Source organism: Stegodyphus dumicola, chromosome 9 (assembly GCF_044657685.1).
Source record: "Stegodyphus dumicola isolate Sdum_Otavi_A_Nest chromosome 9, ASM4465768v1".
In the NCBI taxonomy this organism is placed as follows: domain Eukaryota; kingdom Metazoa; phylum Arthropoda; class Arachnida; order Araneae; family Eresidae; genus Stegodyphus; species Stegodyphus dumicola.
In genome coordinates this window covers 16,367,981-16,383,818 of record NC_140776.1, presented here as the reverse complement: position 1 = coordinate 16,383,818, position 15,838 = coordinate 16,367,981, and the positions used below count along the sequence as shown (strand labels likewise).

Here is a 15,838-nt window from a genome sequence, read left to right as displayed (position 1 = left end):
TTGTGATCAGCACCCGAACTAAAAAAGATGGTAGATGATGATTCTCCACCACCAGGATTTGGCGATTTTGTCCCGTGTTCCCTAGTCGCCCTCTAAAAGGGTGAGTATATAAGGTACATCTCTCCAACCCCTTCTTAGCATGCCTTCGTGGTGTAGTGGACAGCACACTCAGCGAGTATTCGAGAGGTCTGTAGTTCGAGTCCCGGTGAGGGTATTGCTCATTTTTCATGTATCCTGCTTCAAAATGACCTAATGACTGTATCATATCTATAATTATCATATCTACGAAGAAAACTGTCGTCTTCTTCGTAGATAAATCTGTTGATAATACATTTAAGATACTTCAAGAAAGTAAAGGTTGTTGTTTACAGACAAATTTACATGCTTTCAAATCAATACATTTGAAAGATGTTTTATTCGTTATTCAATTTAAATTGGTTAAGATTAAATTGCAAAGTTTCCATGATCTGTTATTACCCAATACAAACTAGAGGATCACAAACATTTTTGGACTTTATTGCCCAAAACAGTTATATTATTAGCATGTCAAGAGCGAGTTCTGGAACCTCCGTCACTAAATACTGTTACTGAAAGCAAATTAATGTTTTAATTCTTGGGTTTGCAAGGAAACAAATTCGGTTTCTTAATGCGAGGTTTTTTAATCGAGAGATCCGAGGTTCGAGTCCCTGTTTGGACTGTAGAGACGTTAGGTTATTTCGAAAACAGAAGTATGAAAAATGAGCAATGCCCTCACTGGAACTCGAAACTCGGATCTCTCGAATACAGACCTTGTGTGCTGACTATTACACCACGAAGGCATGCTAAGAAGGCGGGAGAAATACCTTACATACTCCCCCGTTTTAAGGGCGACTTGGGATTAGAGGACCCAGTCGCCAAATCCTGGTGATGGAGAACCATAATCCACCACCGTTTTTGGTTCGGGTGCCACTGACTAAATCCCCACATTCAAAAAGTGCTTTATAGTACGGTGGCGGAAAAGACTGCGCAGTGCGCAGCTGCAATCTGGACTCAACCGATGACAACGAGGAAAATCAAGCAGTTAATATCACTACAACGCCCTTTTATCATAAGCATCTGCAGGGCATACTGCACAACAGCCACGAGCTCCGCCCTTACTCTAGCAGGTATAGTCCCTCTACATATCCAGGCCAAGTTAGAGGCGACATATACAAGAGTCCTTCACCTGAGGAAAAACGCCTCTTTCGCAGGTACTCTCTACAATCCAGCGCATAAAGGACTAGGGCACCCACATCATGCCCAAGCAGGAAATACAGCACATCAGGAACCATACACTTTACACTGACGGTTCTAAACATGCTGAAGGCGTTGGCAGTTCTTTCCTCCACTGTTGGCAAGGCCAAAAATTACATCATTGGAAAGACCACCTAGGTGACAGCAATAGCGTCTTTCAGGCCGAAGTGATAGCAATTACAGCTGCTGTTGAGTATCTAATAAGCTGTAAAATCTCGAAAGCTAATTTCTATACGAATAGTATGTCTGCCTTGCTGGCCCTAGGCAAACACAACCACGTTTCCCCATTGATCATCCATCTTCAACAACTCTTAAAAGATAACCTACAGGTACACGTGGACATGACGTGGGTGAAAGCTCACGAGGGCAATGCAGGTAATGAGGCAGCGGACGTGTTCGCCAAAGAGGCAGCCTCAAACATCAACGCACGTCCCATCGCTGTTCTAGCGCCACCTTTCCATCTTAAAAGACTGCTGAAAGGCGCAGCAGTCCAGTGGTGGCAAAGAGTATGGGAACATGGAAACACAAGAAGAAGAGTGTATGGCTTTCTACCGATGGTGACAACGGAGAGACTGATAGCAATTGCTCCACTTACTAACTTTGTAACTGAGCACGGTCCCTTCCCGGACTACTTCAACAGACGCACTATTTCTAACACGGATCGCTGTATATGCGAGGGAGAAGGGACACCCGATCATTATACCTTCCGGTGCCCATTTCCCGGAACCCAAGAATATACCAGCCTTCCACAAGTTTATACTTAAAAAAAAAGCGGCAATCAACACAATGTGCAAAATCGTTAACACCATTAAGGCCTATGGCCAAGACCTTTGCCTCCCATTATAAAACGGTGTTACTCATAATGGTCTCAGTGACTGCATTCTGCCTTAACAAACTGTGCAACGCCTAATAGTGCCACTATAAAGTACTTCTCCTGAAACTATACTGAACTGCCACTATAACTGCGCACCTTATAAGTAGTTTTATGTGTTTAATGTAATGTGTGTGTTTAACGTAATGTTTATGTATGTTTTATGTTGTTTAATGTCGTATTGTGTGCACATTGTATCGTGTACTGTTATGGTTTGTATATTTTGTGTCGAACTGTGTTTACTCTATGTATATTTACTTATCATGCATTTCAAATGTGTATGCTTAAGCTGCATGTATGACTTACCATTAAGATGTCAAATCGTATGTCTACCAAGTATCTATTGTACACTTAAGACGCCCCTGTTTGGCTATGTGAACAAACTTATTTTAATATCTCAATAAACTCCCGGGGCGGGCCTCTTGCGGCTCCAGAGAGTTATTGCCTCTAGGTAGGGAAGGACGTGGGACACATGCTTGTTTACCTCTGTTAAACATCAGGCGTCCCCGTCCTCCGTCACCTGTCACCTGTAAAGACAGCGGGTTATTTTGAAGCTGGAGATAAGAAAAATGAGCAATGCCCTCGCCTGAAGTCGAACTTTGAACCTCTCGAACAAGGACCTCTCTGAATAATTAACACCTAGAGCAGATAAGAAAAATTTTACAGCATTATGAATAAATTCTTCAATATGCAGAAGCGAACAATGTAAGAGCTTATATGAATTATTTTGCAATAATTAGGGATGAATTAGAATTTTCATTAATTTTCATTAATTGCATTAATTTAAACAATCAATTAATTTCGTTACATACCATTATAAAATGAAGATTATTTTAATTTAGCTTTTTATTCTAGAAATGAGAAAAACAATAATGGATGAAATGTGTTTTTTTCTCAAATATCAATTTCCTTTCTTAAATATTAATATTAGAAATACGAATGCAGGCTAGAGCTAACATTTTATACGTACGTATTGACAATTGTGTGTCTTTTAAATTGCGTTTTTTTTAATTACCTGTTCAGTTTTGTGAAATATATTGTTTCATTTGTATAACGTACTAGGATTGTTATCATGCACTCCAAAAATCTATTATATGTTACGGATTTGGTATTTAATTAGCTAATGTTAGTTGAATTATAAATTAAATTGTTTTATTACCCGTGCTGTACAGCGCGTGACGAATATTAAAGGAAAGCTAAGCCGGAAAATTAAAAGTACAAGAGCACATGCACGTAACATTTAATAAATAAATAGCTCTTTTTGATTTCGAGAAAGTGCTAGAAATTTCTCTCGCAATTTACAAAGCTTATAAAAGCGGCATGAAAACCTCTCAGTTGTTGTTATTTAGTTGGTTGTTGTTTTAAGAGTTTGTTTGGGAAAATGCTTTTGTTGAAAGTAGCGAATTCGCGGAGTAGCTTTCTCTAGCTGTTTTGAATTAAGTTCTGTTGAACGTTTGAGTAATTAAAAGATAACTACTGTGAGATATTGTAATACTGCACGAATATTTGAGGAAATTTAAGCATATTTGTTGTGATAATAATAAGTTTTGCTCATTTTTCATCGGACTTGTGCGTTCATTTCGTAACGAGCCTGTACGCACGCATCAATATATATATAAAAGGAAGAGTCTATGTGTGTGCGTGTATCTTTCGTTCGTGCTAAAGAATACGCTCGTGCTAACCGTAAGGTAATAGACCCAGGGTTACGAAATTTGGTACATAGATGATACATCTAGAGAAGAGTCGGTTCACCTTGAAGCGATTTGTTTTTTTCAAAATATGAATAAGATTTTTTTTTTTTTAAATTTTATGTTTTTCGATGAAATTGCATCCAATCGATAAGTATCTCTGATTATATCAGAGATAATTATCGATAGCACACAGCCATTATTAGCAACAATATCAGCAATATCAACATATATCAGCAGCACTGGCACGCAGCCATTGTTGCTTGATATATGCACTGTTGCCATTATTGCTGATATCATCACCGTTGCCACTCGGAAAAATGAGGGCGATAATTCTGTGCAGATTTTAAATTTAATGTTTTTCATGGATACTGGACGTTTGCCGAGAGAAGGCAACAGGAAGTTGGTTAATTTATTTATTAGGGTAATTAATATTAAGGGATATTGCTTATTTCATTGTATTTTTTTAATATGTGAAACATTTTTATTTAATTTTTTTTTCCCTGATATAGTTGTGCTGCAGAGTAAAATTCTGTGTAGTTTTTAAATTCAATAGTTGGTGTTCCCTGTATGCAATTTTTCGGTACATTTAAAAGGCAGACGAAGGCTAGCCGCGTTACGCCTAGTATATAATATAAACATAAAAAGTTCTAAAATTTTGTTGATTCTAAACATTTTGGTATACCCCCACTATAGCCGACTTATTCTTTTATAACAGAGAGGTTTTGCTGAACGAGAATTTCTTGTTGGATTCGAATTAGTTATACGAAATGTCCACATTACGCAAAATTAAGTTTTCATTTGAATTTCTTATATATTTTAAGTATTCTGTGCTGATAAACGTGATTTAAGATCTTGAAAAACATTTTTTTTTTCCATTACATGGCAACCTATTTTAATTCCACGCATTTAAGAGTATAAAATTCTACATAAGAAACGCTTTTTATTCCAAAACCTTAAGCAAATATAGCCCACATACTTTTTCTAGAACCTAATTTCGAATACCGCCTTTTGCCCGTATCTCGGAACTACAGCTTTGCTCAATTTTTCTGTGATTAAAAAAAATGCGTTTAAACTCGTGTTTACTCTTGCGTTGCGCGAGACCATGTGACAGAAGCATCCGGGCAGAAATGTTGATTGCAGTGAAATGAATCTCTTGTACTTTTACCCGCATTTTCGATGGACTTTTATGCTCTAAGCGTGAATGATTTTAATTATGCAAGCATCAAAACTTTTAGGCGGCTTTTACTGCCTGTTTTCATCGTGCTCTGGTGAGCAGAAGGCTCACCAAAGGGCAATGCATATGGGACGGCAACTGTTCTGCATTCGCCTCTCTGGCCAGCCTTAATGCAAATACCTGGCCATTTAAATGAAAGCACTGGAAACATCAATATGCGTTTTTAATAATACCGGCGGAACGTGAGAATGCGGAAGAGGCATTCCATGTTCAGGAAATTTTGCGTTATGAATGGAAGACCGAGCTTCTTGCTGTGGTTGGTTGAATAATTGCGATAATGAAGTGCTGAGGAATGTGTTCTGCTGCACCCTGAACTATTGATCTCGAATACCAGTCAGATGGTATCTAAATTTATGGAAAATATCTCTTATCTGCATTATTTTACAAAAATTAAAATCACAAAATCTAAATTTTCAAAATTTATGAAGATATAGTGACAACATTTATTTAACAGATTAATTGGCATGAATTTATAGGTTCTTAAATATAAATGAGATACATTCCGCAAGAGAGTAAGAGGTAATATTGATTTTATGCATTGTTTATAACAGCGCTAAACTTTATATTATAAAAGTGGACAGCAAATACTCGCGTTCTTCACAGCTGTCTTAACATTTACATGAACACATCTGAAAGTGACTAGTGTTTCTGAGAAAATATTTAAAAGAAAATTAGCTTGCAATGTTGAAGTTTCAGATTAATGAATCGAAAAAAAATTAACTATTAAAATTCTTTAAAATTATAATTAAAATAATTAAATGACGCAAATAATTCGGTTATCTTTTTAAAGAAAAATGATATCTAATCGCGTCATATAAAACTGAATTTTTACAGCTGTTGTGAAAAATTAAACCTTAACTCGAAAAAATTAATTTTTTTAATTTCTTTCGTTTAGAATTTCTTCCTTTTCTTTCCTTCCTTACTGTAGAACATTGTGAACAGAAGGCCATCAAACTATTAGAAAAATATACATTACAGTTTGAAGAAAACTCAAAGAAGAAATATATACAAAGAGGGTTGACATGTTTATGCTGCCGTAAAAGTTTTTCCTACATTTTTAACTCCTAAATTTTCTTTTCAAAAGAGTTTTTCACTGCTTGTGACAGCAACGTGTAAAATCAAAACATATCGAACGGATAATTTATAAGTTACAAACATTAAATTGTTAGATATCATTAAATGGAGAATATCATTAGTTTTGTAGAGACATTAGGTTATTTCAAAGCAGGAGACATGAAAATTGGGCAATGCACTCGTCGGCACTCGAAACACGGACATCTCGAATAGGCGCCGAGTGTGTTGACCACTACACCACGAAGACATGCTAAGAAGACGAGAGAAATACCTTACTTAAAAAAGGGGGAGAATATACTCTTCCTTTTTTAAGGGCAACTGGTAATAAGGGAACCCAATCACCAAATCCTGGTGATGGAGAATCATCATCGACAACATTTCTTAGTTCGGAAGCCACTGTAGACACATCAGATTATATCGAAGTGGGAGACATGAAACATGCTCCCACTTTGCAATGCCTTCACCGGGACTCGAACCACGGACCTCTGGAACACTCCCAGAGTGTGCTGAAAACTACACCACGAAGGCATGCTAAGAAGGCGAGAGAAATACCCTATAGTTTTTCAATATCAAGAAGTAGAAACGGAACAGTTTTACTCCAATCATTTTAGGTTTTAATTTAGCACTGATGTAGTTAAACCTTTGATTCCATACATAATCATAGACTTCAGTTTATGTATTTTACCATCATTCAGTAGATTTTTTAAACTGTACTATTTTTCCTTAAATCTTCACCATGTGTTTCTAGCAGATTCGCAAGAAACACAAATTATCACTTTCTATTCTTATTTATTCAAAATTCCAGGTAACGAATCACATGCGATATCGAAAAAATATCAAATATTTTAATCCTAATTTTATGTTTGTTATATTTAAATTGAAATTTCTATGTCTCTTCCTTTCTTTGAATTTCAAAAGGCATGATTAGATTCTAATTGTTCATCTATGTCATTGCTACTAATAGAATTTTTCTTCAGTTTCAATTACACCCGTGTAGTTTTAATATATTGTGTATTCCAATAAAATGTTTCAACTTTTCACACGATTAGAAAACAAGTTAAACATTCCTACATTTTGATACAGTAGCTTGCTGATAGCATGTACTCTAATAGCTGCATTTTAGCAAATTATCAAAGGGAAAACAAATTTTAAATTTTAAAGCTCAGTTAAAAATATGTTAATTGTACGGTTAGAAAATTTTCAGTTAAAGTCGTAATTTACAATTTAATATAATAATTATTAAATTGTAAATTAACCTTTATTTAATTTACAATTTAATAATTATAGCCCTTTATTTAATTTACAATTTAATAATTGTAGTCCTTTATTCGTATTTTAATACCGCAGATGAAAAAAGCTTCCGGTTTTCATTATATTGTATAACGTACTTTATCCCTCTTTTTTGCATGCTTTCGTGGTGCAGGGGTAGCACACACGCCGCATATTCGGTAAGTTCAGGTTCGAGTGCCGGCAAAGGCATGTTATATTTTTCATGTATCCAAAAATCATAACGACTTTGCAGCGGCACTCGAACTAAAAGAGGTGGTGGATGATGAATCTTCATCACCAGGTTTTGGTGACTGAGTCCCTAATCTCCAGTCGCAGTTTAAAAGGAGTAGTATGTAAGGTATTTTCTCCCTCCTTTCTAATTCTTTTGTAGTGTAAAGGTAGCCCACACGAAATGTATTCGAGAGGTCCCGGTTGGAGTTCAGACGAGGGCATTTCTCCTTTTTCACTTCTCCAGCACGAAAAAAAATCCTAATAACTCTATAAGTGTACCTCATAGCTTAGAAAATCCAATATATGTTTCAAAAAAAATCCTCGGAGCTTTGGTGAAACTCTGATGAACCTCAAGCATTGATCTGAAGCAAACTTGAAGCACTGACAAAGAATAGTAGTGTTTTCCCTCACAAAATGAAAACATCTTAGAACGAAAATCAGTGTTTCAATTAAAACTTTAAGAAGTAATTTTTTTGTTTTCATATTTGCTGCAATATTGAATCTCGGAGCTCTCTGAAAGAGAATATAACATTTTACACTCAAATTTTCTATTATCGTTTCACACAAAAACAACCTATGGAGCACTAACTTGAAAACAGAACCCGATTAAAACAGTCTATGACCTGAGGCAGAAAGTTTTCTAAGTCTCTCTCTTATTCCATCTTTCCTTGTTTTTATGAGGAGAATACATAGGAGCTATAAAACAATTTTGAAACCCATAAACTAGAAGCATTTTACACCTAAGCACTAATTAGGTCCTACTTGTAAAAACACTAAAGGGTTTTTCGCTGTTTTCCACTGCTTCATTAATGCACATATTCAAGACCTCTGAAATGACTATCAGACTCTTTATATCTTATTTTATGAATAGCTTATTTATTAAATTATATTATTTATTTTGGCTGATAATATTGAATATTTTAAACATACTCATAAAAGTTAACGAAAAGATTTTTATATAATAATTGAACATGAAAATATTATAAAACATGCTTCTGCATTCTTCCTTTTCTTGATGGATATTCTGATTTCTCATGCAGGAAAATCAAATTAATAATTAAGAGGATATAATTCCATACAGATGTACAACGCTATTTTAAGTTACATTTATATAAAGAATTTTTCAATAAACATCATATAAGAATATATATTGCCCAAAATATATAATATTTGAATAATTGAAATATTATAATATTTAAAATCAATCAATAGGAAAGAAACATTTGTAGCTTAGTCTGATATCTTATATAACACCACGAACTAATTTTATATAATATTTCCTGCTAATGCTTTTATGTTAATACTACAATAGATTTGTGTATTCTGCTACTAAATTTCTTTCTTTACAGTTTCGTTCACATAAAGTATTTAATAGAAGTCGTGTTCTAGTCAAAAAAGAGTCCACTCTCCTTCTTACGCCACATAAAATGGGATCCATGGCAACCATACATGCAAGACATGACATTCCTTCTTTACCATTGTTTTTTAGAATAGTACAGAATTTTCTTTAGCTTTGTGTTCAATGGTACTCGTATGCTTTCAGAGAAGATCCAACGAAATTGCTCATTTCACCACAACACTCAGATCCCAATACCTCAAAAAAAAAAAAAAAAAAAAAAAAAAAAAAAAAAAAAAACCTCTAATGGACATTACGTCGCGATGGTGTCGAAGAATTTCTCTCTTTATACGGAATAAAAAATGGTATTTTTTTGTCCTTCTTACAGTGGTTTGTGTTTATGGATTTTTTATGGTTGATATTTCGATGCAAGAGACGGTTTATTCTTTGCGTGTTGACATATGTAGTAGTCTTATGTTTAATCTTGAGATGCGTCTTACATACAAAGAGTTCCTATGCTTCAGTGTGTCATTACTTATTTCTATATTGAAAGCTTTATTGTTGACAGAAATGAGCTGTCTTTCAGAATTGCATTTTAACATTCTGTAAGCATCAAAAATTAAATTTCAGTTATTCATTTTATATTAAAACATTCGTTTTCACTTTAGGCTTTAAAAGTTTCGCGTATTTTGATTACACATTATGCATATTGATTATACTTTTCTAATATGATAACCTGCGCTGTCAAATGTGGAACATTTCATTCTTAGGAATTTGATGTTCTGTATTATGTTCATTTACATTCCCAGAAATATTTTCAGATGAGAATTTGTTGGAGAAGAGGTCATCATGATAATATAAGCTGTATTTTTATGGAAATTGAAACAGGAAATTCGTTAGTGTAATAAACATGAAGGTATTTTTATTTAATGGATAATTTGGGCAACATGGTTTTAATAAACATGATTCATATAGGTAAGGATGCTATGAGAATATCCAACAACCAACCCAATCAATAGTCGAGAATCAACATTAAGGTGAACAAGCAGATAATTACCTACTCAACTTCTATTAGAATTTTAGCAGAAGAGTAAATACAAGGCCAACATGGTTGAGCAGCATGATTTTAAGAAAACGTGATTCCTCTGCGCAAGGATGCTATGAGAATATCCAACAACCAACCAAATTAATGACCAAGAATCGACCTTAAGATGAGCAAGCAGATTCGGTAATTACCTACTCAGCTGCTGTAAGAATTTTAGCAGCATAGAAAATACAATACCAATATGGTTGAGCGACATTATTTTAAGAAAACGTGATTCATATGCGCAAGGATGCTGTGAAAATATCCAACAACCAACCCAATCCATTGAGAATCGACCTTGAGATGAACAAAAAGATTCCGTTGTTACCTACTTAACTGCTATTAGAATTTTACTAGCAGAGTAAATACAAACTCAACATGATTGAGCAACATGATTTTAAGAAAATGTGATTTATATGCATAAGAATACTATGAGAATATTGAACAAACAACCCATTTAATGAGGAAGAATTCAATGGCCAGACCTCAGATGAACATGCAAGATTCGTAGTTACCTGTTCAACTGCTGTTAAACGTTTAGCAGTAGAGAACATTCTGAAAATATAGCATACAGAAAACGCTTTCCATTTTCTGATGTGATTTATCAGAAATTAGGTAGTTAATGAAGCGTATTATTGATGATAAGTTGACCATTTCCATGAGGTTAAGGCTTTGAGATGAATTTAATCACTTTTCTCGGATCGCTCATTCTAGTTTTAATATGGTATCAAACTGGGCTCTATATATTGCTCTCTTTCTCTTACATATAGTTACGAATTTTGTATACATGTAAATAATTTTAGTGAAATTACATGTAAATGCTAGTATGTCTTGTGTGTTGTACCATGAAAGGCCTCCGAAATGTGAAATGTCGCTGGAAAACACTGAGGTAAATGGCTATCTTTCAATGTGGCGAGAGATCATCAAAAGTCGCCAAAATTGGCAATAATTTGGCCATATTTTGGTCCGCTTCCTAAGTAATTGTAACTGAGCTTCGTCTGAGATAACCACTGACTTGAATTTGCTGTAAAGGTCTTAGTGTTAATAATTATCCAGACAGAAAGGACGTTATTGTAACTGTATCCGATCCTAAGTAACTGTAACTGTATATGCCATCTAGCAGTTACTGGAAATTGCTCGGCTGACGGTGAAAACCTATATAAGGCCGCAGACAGCTTTAGTTTTCAGTTTAGCTTAGTCCAGAGATTAGTTCAAGCGAGTATTGAGCGAGAGATTACTGTGTCTTACACTTTTGAAGCTCTTAACATTATCTCGTGTTCAACGTTCTTTGCAGCTAAGTGATAACTACTGATTGGGCTCTGACATACTAAGACGAGTTGTTATGAATACTTTTGTGTGAATGATTCCAGAACTATTAAGTTTTCTTCTGAAAAAATAAATTCCATCAAGCTTTCATCGGCTGTGTGCAGTTACTCAATTACGAACCCATACGCAAGTAACGATATCATATATCATATATAGTATATTTTTTCACTATATGTTTATTTAGTATATGTTTTATATGCACCTTTATAAAGTATAAGTATACATATCACATGTAATAATTTTTTTACGCTTATTATCAAACTTATTTATGTCTGAAACGTTCTTTAGTACTAAATATTTGAAGTACAGCGTAAAATTATTTCACCGTTTTTGAAATTTACCCTACGTTTTCGTTATAAAATTTTAATTTGCTTATAGAATAAATAAATAAATAGAAAAGCGTAATTTTAAATTCAGCTCAGTACGTCTATTTAATATCTGTGAGTATCGATAATTTATTTAGCGGTTTGACTGATCCTGATTTTTAAATTTCAATTTTATCCAAATCCTTTATTTCGATTTAGTTTCACCATTTCTTCATAGCGTAATTCTTCTCTCTTGTTCATTCTAGTCACCTATGGGGAAGAGGAAATACATTGCGTGCGCAATAACATGTCTACTTTAATTTCTGGCATTTAAGAGAAAAGAGCGAAGGAGGACTAAAATTAACTCTTGATGTTTTCTGTCCTTGACTTCTAGTAATTTGTTTCACTAAGTCTTTACTTAGTTACTAGGGAATGATTCAAAAAGAAGATTTGGAGCTTTCTTTCACTGAAGCGAAATAACTTGATGTAATAAATAAATAAACTTAAAGCAACACATCAGATCCGTTAGGTATTACTATCTTAAATTCATTAAGTTAAGGTATTTGGATTAAAGTTAATTCGTGAGCGAATGCCTATAGAGAATAAATAAAAATGCTTTGCTCTGAATTTCATTCCAGCGACCGAAAGAGCTGGCTATATGAGAATTTCATGGTTCCCTTCATATCTAATGTGAATATGGGCCATATTCCTTTATAAAGATATCCAGAATAAATCGCCCCCTATAAACACTAGTTAGTATTGTTTCTATAATCAAGTGTTCTCTTATAATATAGTTCATTCTCTAATAAAATTAAGCTGTCGGTTTGGGAGGTTTCCGAACATATCCTCTAGTTCCAGTAGATTTTTAAGACTATTAGCCTAGATACATTGTTTGATTATATAACATTTTAATTTATTTTCTTAAGTGTTCTCACTTTAATTATTTTGGAAGGGATTTTAAAATGCAGCAACCTTCCTAAGTACTGTTACGCTATTTATATTATTTAATAACCAGCGGAAAAGCCCGTCAGATGAGCGGGCTCCACCTAAAGCAGACTTTGTAAGTTCTATGTATACCTAAAAAGAAAATGCATAAAAATATTTCAATCTGAATGAAATCAATTCATTCTTTGTAAGTAACAACCAATTTGTAAACACGTTTTTTTGTTGCCAAGCCAGGAATCAAAACATTTTGACACTTCAGGTTGATACATATAACGTCATTATTTAAAACTGATGTAATATTAGAACATTTTCTCAATAACAATAAAATAATTAACGTGTCAATAACATATCGTGTCAGTTATACTAACCTGAAGCAAAACAATTGCCAACAGCTGCTATTTATTTAAAATGCTGCCATTAACCAAAACCTATGACGGACAATGACGTCACATGCAGCCGCGTGCTTTCTTCAACGTCAGATTATGACCTTATATAATAATAATACGTTTAATGTTTGGCAATGCTATTTTTGTTTCATATTTTGTAAAACTTACAAATTTTTGATTAACAAACTCTAGTTCTGAAAGCGAGCTGTAGCAACACTTTCCGAAGTAAAGCAGATTTTTATCTCCGCTACTTGGAAAAATGAATGCGAAAATTAGCGTTTTCAGAGCTTTTAATTTACATCTCGTCTGATTAAAGACGTACAAAATTCGAATGGTCAAAATGGCTTCCCACGAATTTTTGGAATCCGGAAGTACTTCTTTCGACTCCCCTCCATTCGAGAGGAGATAATGTTACAAACAAACAGACGCGCACATATTTTTAACAGTACAGATAACCAAATGCAAGTATATTTCATAAACGTTTGCATTTAATTAAGAAAGATTTAAGTTCGTATCATTAGATATACATACTGTATTTTACTCTGTACATAAAATTTAACAGCTAGAATCCTAAAATCGTTGACTAGTTAGAGCCTGATTAGTGTCGACTCAGACACCTATACCTTTCATGGAAAATTTCAAAAAAACATAATTTAAAAAATATGCATTTAATAGCATACTCAATACAGATAAATTTAATTGTGCAGTACCGTTGTTCCTGAGAGTAGGAAGAGTTAGTCGTCCTGTATCGTGTTGGATACCAGCGTCCCTCCTCCTGCACTCTTCGATGAGATTCTGGAGACATCTGGAAGGTGCAGGGCTCCGACGCTGGACGACCTATCCATCTAGACACGAGTTTCTCGCTGTCACAACACTCTGCAAAAAATAGCAATACATTAGTTATATTAGCATTCAAAGTACAAACATTAAGTTACATTTATACTTCAAGGTGTTAAAAAGGGAAAACTGAGGTTACGTAAAGAAAAACTAAAATCTTAAAATCTCATTTCATTTCAAATATGAATCATTCGTAAGACTTTATATATACTTATCGTAACTTTAAATATGTTTATACAATGCCATGATAAAATATCTACATTTGCTGCTATGTTCGTACTGGTTTTGATTTGTAACACCTGTCTTGAGTTTATATTAATTCAGCTATACCAGTTTGAGTCAAAATAATGTGTTACATAGCTTCTTTGTGAGGTAAATTATCATCAACAGAATTTTTTGTTTCTAAAACAAACAAACACAGAGATAAAGTAATTTTATCCTATCTCACCACTTGTGAGGTTTAAGCTTAAAATAGACTGAGCAAAATTATCAGTCCCCTGGGACCTGGCTTAAACACAAACTGTAATAAATTCAAACAGTTTAATCTAATATTACCATTAAGGTCTACAAGCTTACCAGACACCACAATTCATACCTGCAACTTACCGACACAAAATTAGCCTTTCACTACCGTAAGTAATTTAAGATCAAAGTCTAGTCGGTAGCAGAAATATGCAAGGCAGTTATGACTGGAAGGCCAAACCTCTGACACATAGCTATTCGTATTTCTTCTAATTTTATAGCAAATTTCTTGCCTCTCAAGTCTACATAAGTTTTGAAATGCGTGAACTTCATAGCGAGATAAAGCAGAAATATAAATAAGTAAATTAAATAACACTTCATTAGCAAATTTTAAACTTAAATGTCGCACATTGTCTTATTGCTTTCCTTTTTTGTGAACATATATGTCGAATTATATATCATCAAATATAAAAAAATAGTTTTTAAATTTAAAACTGAAGTATTTTGTCTGTTTTTGTTCCTTTATGTGTTATATTTTTCAAACTGGTTTGAAAAATATAACACATAAAGGAACACAAACAATTATAAACATAAAAGGAACATAAACACTTGTACATACACATAAAGTAACACATAAATGACCACAAACAGTTATATTTTTCAAACTAGTTTGAAAAATATAATTTCAAACTTTGTTTGAAACATAATTTAGAAAAAAAAATAATTCAAACTTTTTCTGAAACATAATTTAAAAAAAAAAAAAAACCAAATTATTTTAAACTTTAAAAAAGTAACAAAAACTTTGTTTGAAGAAACGAATAAACAATATAATTGGGCATATTCAATTCTGCTCTGTCACTAGGCCAAGCATATTCACTTCTGTTAGCGTATTCAGTTTTGTTTTCACGTGAGTGCTGCTTTAGACATACATTTCCGTTGTGTCCTGAATGCGGTTTAAAAACTATAAATATTAAATTGATATTTCTATAAAATATGTTTACGAAACGTAATCTGTAAAGATATCTGCTAAAAATCACTGAAAGATTGTATCAGAAGAAATGAAATGAATATCCACTGTTAATATTTTGCATACAGCAATTGAATGAATCTTTAGTTTATAGTTAAAAATAAGAAATAGAAACAAGCAAAAATCAATAATACATAATCCCTTTGATTGACGAAACAGGAAATGATTTATCCACTATGTTTTAATTTAAATAAAAGCATGCAATAATTTCATTAATGCTTAATTTATAATTTAGAAATGTGTAATAGCAATAAAATATCGATTACATATAATTCCTTTAATTGCAATCGTAGAAACTTTGTCGTAATTCAAACATGAAAATTAATTCATTTATATTTTCATTAATCTTCAACTTTCGTGAAAAATATTCAACTTAGATAGATTAATACTCCGTGCTTTCCATATATTTCACCCGTATAAAACTAAAACAAATACCAGCCAGATTGGTAACATCCCGAGAAAATAGTTTAAACTAAATTTTTAAAGCA

The 15,838-nt window shown here is 33.5% G+C and overlaps 1 protein-coding gene across 7 annotated transcripts in view; it reads right to left on the bottom strand.

Moving 5' to 3' along the window:
- The window catches only part of LOC118184793 (cell adhesion molecule Dscam1-like), a 1,226,874-nt gene that overhangs the window by 76,396 nt on the left and 1,134,640 nt on the right, over positions 1-15,838 (bottom strand). For 3 of the 7 annotated variants that reach the window (XM_085823248.1, XM_085823249.1, XM_085823252.1), the window contains one exon: positions 13,735-13,900. In XM_085823248.1, the coding sequence (XP_085679374.1) occupies positions 13,735-13,900 (166 nt within the window). Of the gene's footprint in view, positions 1-13,734; positions 13,901-15,838 lie in introns of those variants that run through there. The other 4 variants (XM_085823250.1, XM_085823254.1, XM_085823253.1 and 1 more) reach the window with 2 other exon arrangements.